The sequence below is a fragment of the Juglans microcarpa x Juglans regia genome, chromosome 4D, assembly GCF_004785595.1.
Source record: "Juglans microcarpa x Juglans regia isolate MS1-56 chromosome 4D, Jm3101_v1.0, whole genome shotgun sequence".
In the NCBI taxonomy this organism is placed as follows: domain Eukaryota; kingdom Viridiplantae; phylum Streptophyta; class Magnoliopsida; order Fagales; family Juglandaceae; genus Juglans; species Juglans microcarpa x Juglans regia.
The window spans coordinates 1,827,120-1,832,156 of NC_054600.1; the positions used below are offsets into that span (position 1 = coordinate 1,827,120).

The 5,037-nt window shown below is 36.5% G+C and overlaps 1 protein-coding gene across 3 annotated transcripts; it reads right to left on the minus strand.

Annotated features, from left to right (window-relative positions):
* Nucleotides 1–2,340: 2,340 nt before the first annotated feature.
* On the minus strand, nt 2,341–4,878 carry LOC121261622 (UDP-N-acetylglucosamine transferase subunit ALG13 homolog). Of its 3 annotated transcripts, none has more exons than XM_041164070.1 (4): nt 4,699–4,878; nt 3,729–3,973; nt 2,933–3,032; nt 2,341–2,737 (listed from the first exon to the last, which is right to left on the minus strand). In XM_041164070.1, exons 2-4 carry the CDS (start codon nt 3,906–3,908, stop codon nt 2,481–2,483), a joined length of 537 nt encoding a protein of 178 aa, XP_041020004.1. In that variant the 5' UTR covers nt 3,909–3,973; nt 4,699–4,878; the 3' UTR covers nt 2,341–2,480. The 3 variants fall into 3 exon arrangements, with proteins under 3 accessions (XP_041020004.1, XP_041020003.1, XP_041020002.1); XM_041164069.1 differs by having other exon boundaries at nt 2,341–2,773; nt 3,729–3,952; nt 4,699–4,871; XM_041164068.1 differs by having other exon boundaries at nt 2,341–2,773; nt 4,699–4,870.
* Between the last annotated feature and the right edge of the window lie 159 nt (nt 4,879–5,037).

The following is a 5,037-nucleotide window of genomic DNA, read 5'->3' on the forward strand; positions in this document are numbered from 1 at the left end:
TATTGATACGCATCCAACTACAATTATATGCTAATTATGTACAATCCCGTATACAGAAGTTTTTCAATTCCTCATACAACTTGCTACATTTTTTTTGGATAATTACTTCAATAACTGGTAAAGGTGGACTAGGAAACCGCGCCTGCTATGTCTCCACCAGTACTTCACAGCCCGATCCCACACAGAAAACAATTAGCATATGTAACCAGTTCTGTTTGTCACTCGTTTTGCAAAGAAAACAATTTATTTGAAAAGCTTCGCTTATGAGTAATGTTTTGTTGGTGAAAAAGAGTGAGATTTATTATTAAAAAATTAATTAATTTTTTTATATAAATTTTATATTTACTCACTTTTTTTTTTAAAGAAATTACGCAATACTTATATTGTAAATATCATTTCTCTTTGAAAAATTTCATTTTTTAACATACCAATCATACTGCTGATATTTATATTTAATATTATTTTTATAATTATTATGGATTTTACAATAAGCAACTCTTTTATGAACAGTTGTGAAATCTCAACATTCATTCATACATTCAAAAGACAATTCAATGACATATTTAAAGACTCGGGTTGAAGATGTCTGTGTGTGGTAGTGTGTTACAGACTTATATATCGGATTATCTCCACATGGAAGTTCTCGTTGGCATGTGATAGATATTCCTTGCGTGTTCAACCGAGATTATAAAAAGGGAAAAGAATATTAGGGAAAGAGTAGAGTGTTTATTTAAGTGAATGGCTGCCTAGAATTCAGAAAAACAGGACTCAATCATTGGTCAGTTCTTCTAAACTTATGAAAGGTTGCTAATCATCAAGACAAGGTCATAGGTCATCCACACATGTTCAAATCCAATAATTTGTCTAAAACCATAAAAGTAAAGAATTCAAAAATATTTATATAGTTTGCTTATCCTGCACCAGCCATTCTACTATCTTGCTGCAACTGCAAGGTCTTGCTGGTGAGCTTGACTCTTCAGTTGATCTGGTATCCACTGTCAGCCTTATTTCATTATCAAGGAGTGGCTCGAAAGCTGAAATAAATGAAGAGGCAAACACTCTGCCCAACTTGTCATATTATTTCTGTAAATTCTTCATTTGTTTTACTTGCTTCTATCCTACTACATATTTTAAACAAACCCACACATAAACTAGGATACTTGTATATTATTACTTGTCAAGGTAATATAAAAGTTAATTCAACAAATGGGAGAGTGATGGCATTGCTTTGGTTTTTTTGGTTGTAATACTGAAAAGCTTGTAGCAGATTTTGCTATACATCAACCACTATTCACCTCCACACTTCACACCTGACATCTTTTTTTTTTTTTTAATAGAATGTGAGGAATGTGATAATAAATAATGACTGATGAAAAGAATTATTCAAACATTTTATATGGGCTTTGGTTCCTGACGGAGATTGTAACTATTGGTTTATAAAAAATCATAAAAAGGAGTAAATAGCATAGAACAAGCAGTTTTTCTTTCTTTCTTTCTTTTTTTCCCTTTTTATTTGTGGTTACAAATTACAATCTGCGATGAAAGCCATAACCCTGGAAAGGATCTTTGAGAACTGCTGTTGCAATTAAATCTCCACTATCATCATAGCGAAAGGATCTTTCTTTACTGCTTCCTTTTACCTCTTCTTACAGATGACTGCGACATGGTATAGAGCAGACCCCCTAAAAAGTAGAACATCACGATCTGCATATAAGTTGGGTGTTGTCCATTTCCCATGGCCGTCCCTCTCACACCGAATACCACTCTAGAGAGATAACACTTGCCCCATTTTCAAGTCACAGAAGTCATGTGGCCGTTAAGTTTTTGGTATAAATTTAGATAGTAGTCAAGTGCAAACATGTAATGAAAGTCAAGTGGGGCCAAAGTCGTAATTGATAGGAACATACTCAATTCTCCTCTCTCTCAATCTGGTATCATGTGAACTGTGTGGTCTTCACTTACCTGATGAAATAACCATTGCTTTGCATTGACTATCTATGGATCGACCAATCAACATCGACCACATGATCAGCTGTTTTAGGGAAGATATCACGCTCCCTCCCTCTATTATTCCCAAAAAGGTACCGTGCAACTTAGGGCTTTAGGACTGACCATCCAAAACTCCTTGAGATGCAAATCTAGCATCCGCAGCCCAGTCAACTTTTAACAAGAATGAAAGTGCTACCAATTTAACTTCAAAATCAGATAGTGAAGACTGCACAAATGTTTTGCTTTATGTTTTGTTTCCGACACTTACAGAAATTACATACATTTCATACAAAATATTCTGGGAAAAATCAAGAACTAAATCAATTTCAACGGGACGCTGAGACAAGACCCGAACCAAAGCTTATGCATCATGGAAAGATACAACTCAATCATATACGCCAAAGAGTACCTTAACATTAAGGTATAAATTCTATTGAAGAATTAACTATCAGAAAACAATTTCACTGAAGAATTAAAGATCTATAGTTTCATTAGTCATCTGGGAAACCTAAAAATCGATTAATAAGCTTAGCGACTGGTATGGCATTCCCAGGAGGATATGGAAGTAGAGACTCCAAATTCATAGCCGCTATGGTCTGATTAAGTGTTTGAGGACGGGCACAGTATAAGTGCTTCCTCTCTGCGAGTTCTTCTGCTAACTCACTTTGATGATTGTCCATCAAATCTTCATTCACCACCACAATTAAAGGCTTCCCAAGTCGCAATGTCTCAAATATGCTCCCTGACCCTGCACCATGGTCCCAGAAATGAATGTAATCGTAAACTGGCACAGCAAATGAAGCCTTTAAAATCCAAAACTTCAATAACTAGATCATGGGCAAAACTCAAAGCAGTATGGCAGTAAAATCCAGCCATCCACAGAGAAGAATAAGAAATTAAAAAGAAAAAAGAGAGAATATGCATCAAACCATCAAGTGCTTACCAGCATGACTGATCACTAGAGATGCTGATCTCAGATGATCTGCTATGCTTGACGAGAAAGTGAAGAAGTCTACAGCCAGAGACCCATCGTCTCCTCCAGACTGCATAAAAGGGGAGAAAAAGGAGGACCAGTTGGCAAATATCTTAATAGAACCCAAGTTAAGCAGAATTCTCAGACCCAACTAAAGAAATATCTCAAATCACTGGTTTCTTCTTCTTCTTCTTCTTCTATTCATATTTTTATTTTTCCCAATTTTGAGTCGAAAATTTAACCCTTTAATGCTTGACAATCACCATACCGCATGCAACTACAGTACTATTCACTCCTTTTTATAATAACTTGTGGCCCCTTCTCCATCTCACGTGGTTTTCTAGTGTGTTAGCTGCCTTTTTTGTTTATATACTTATTCCAATCCCAAGAGAGAGAGATGAGTATAAAATTTGTGTCTTTGAGATACAAATCATCAAGACTATGTACCAAATTCTTGCAACACATTATGAAAAATTTCAACAGACCATAAGGGATGGAAGAATCTGATAAGATCGTTAATATTTTTATCAACTCCACCTTTGGCAGAATTGAGAGGTTCAAGACACGTTAACTTCAGCCTAGTGATTCACCAGTACAGCTTCCCTATTCCCAAGCTTTTATTTTTGTAGGGGCAATGCTCATTCAATCAAAATTAAAGTAGCAATATTGCAATGACACAATGAACTACTATAAACTTTATAAGAAATCAGAGCAATGAATGACACCACTGGAAGAACCATAAACCATGGCCAAAGTTCAAAATTACCTTTGTGGGTGTGTATGATCCACGACCCATTTGAATGATAAGATGGGTATATCCTCTTTTCAGAAACTCATCTTTAACTTCCCGAGTATCCACTGCTCTAACAAGAGCATCAAAACAAGTCGTTCCAACTGTTACAAAAACAGTTTTCTTCAGCTTGATACCATCCTCAGTATCTCCCATCTAATGATGACTAATACTTTTGCCACAATTCACACCGCCTAACCCTTCCAACCACCAAATAATATCTAGAATAAACACATGAAAGGAACTAAGAACTTCAATTATAATGGAAAACAAATCAAAAATAACTTTTGGAAGGAAAGGATAAAAATTACAGCAATTCGAATTCAAGCGATTCTTGCATCCCCAATTCATTTCAAATTTCACACACATACACACGATATGGAGCCACAAATCTATTACTACATGCCATAGAATAATAAAAACAGGAAAAAACAATGATAGATAAAGATAATTCAAAGAACCCAGAAGTCATCTGATAATATTGACCGATTCCTTCACGTATTGAGAAAGGAAACAAGAAAAACCATGAAAAAGAGAGACAAAAATAGGGGAAATGCCTAATTAGATTTTGAACTAAAATCTGGTCTAGGAATTGTATAATATATAAATCCAAAAATGGTACGAATTCTTTGTAAACATGTGGAAGATATTAAATTTTGGTGGAAATTCTTTACAGATGTGCTTAAGCAACATGTCTTTGTAGAAGCATCTCTATAATTGTACTATGACATTTTCAATGTTATTATGAAGTACTTGTTAAAAAACATATGGTCAAAATTCTCGCTACCTATGAGTATTTGTTAGAGAAATAGTTAGAGAGAGCGCGAGAGAAAGACAGAAGAGAGATTGAGACCTAATGAGAGAGGTAGGTAGAGAGAGAGAGAGCCGAGATGCGAGAGAGACGGACAGGGAACGAGAGATAGGGAGATGAAACCGGGGTACTTACGGGCTTTGTGAGCAGAGGCGGAAACGGAGGGTGAAGGCGCTTCCCGACGGAGAGGACGAGAACGCCGTGGGTTACGGCGGAACAAAAAATCACAGAGAAGATAGAGAGGGTGTCGGGGGCCGTGGGGGAAGAAGAAGGGGAAATTGCTTAGGATACAAAACGCGCCGTTTTGGTGCTCTCTCTCTCTCTGTCTTTTTGAACAAATCGGGCGGGCTAGGTTTTAAGAGTATGGGCCTGGGCCACACGGGCCTGATATGAAATAAGTAATCCCAAATTCAGTACCTTATGCAGCTGATCTATCTTCCAACGATGAGTGCGCTTTGATCTCAGGGTTCTGAT

Excerpts from the sequence above, each read along its gene's own strand:
- LOC121261622 (XM_041164069.1), bottom strand. The coding sequence starts at position 3,908 with ATGGGAGATACTGAGGATGGTATCAAGCTGAAGAAAACTGTTTTTGTA. Across the intron at positions 3,033-3,728 it reads GATCATACACACCCACAAAG|TCTGGAGGAGACGATGGGTC; the intron begins GTAATTTTGAAC and ends CCTTTTATGCAG. Across the intron at positions 2,774-2,932 it reads TCTAGTGATCAGTCATGCTG|TTTACGATTACATTCATTTC; the intron begins GTAAGCACTTGA and ends TTGCTGTGCCAG.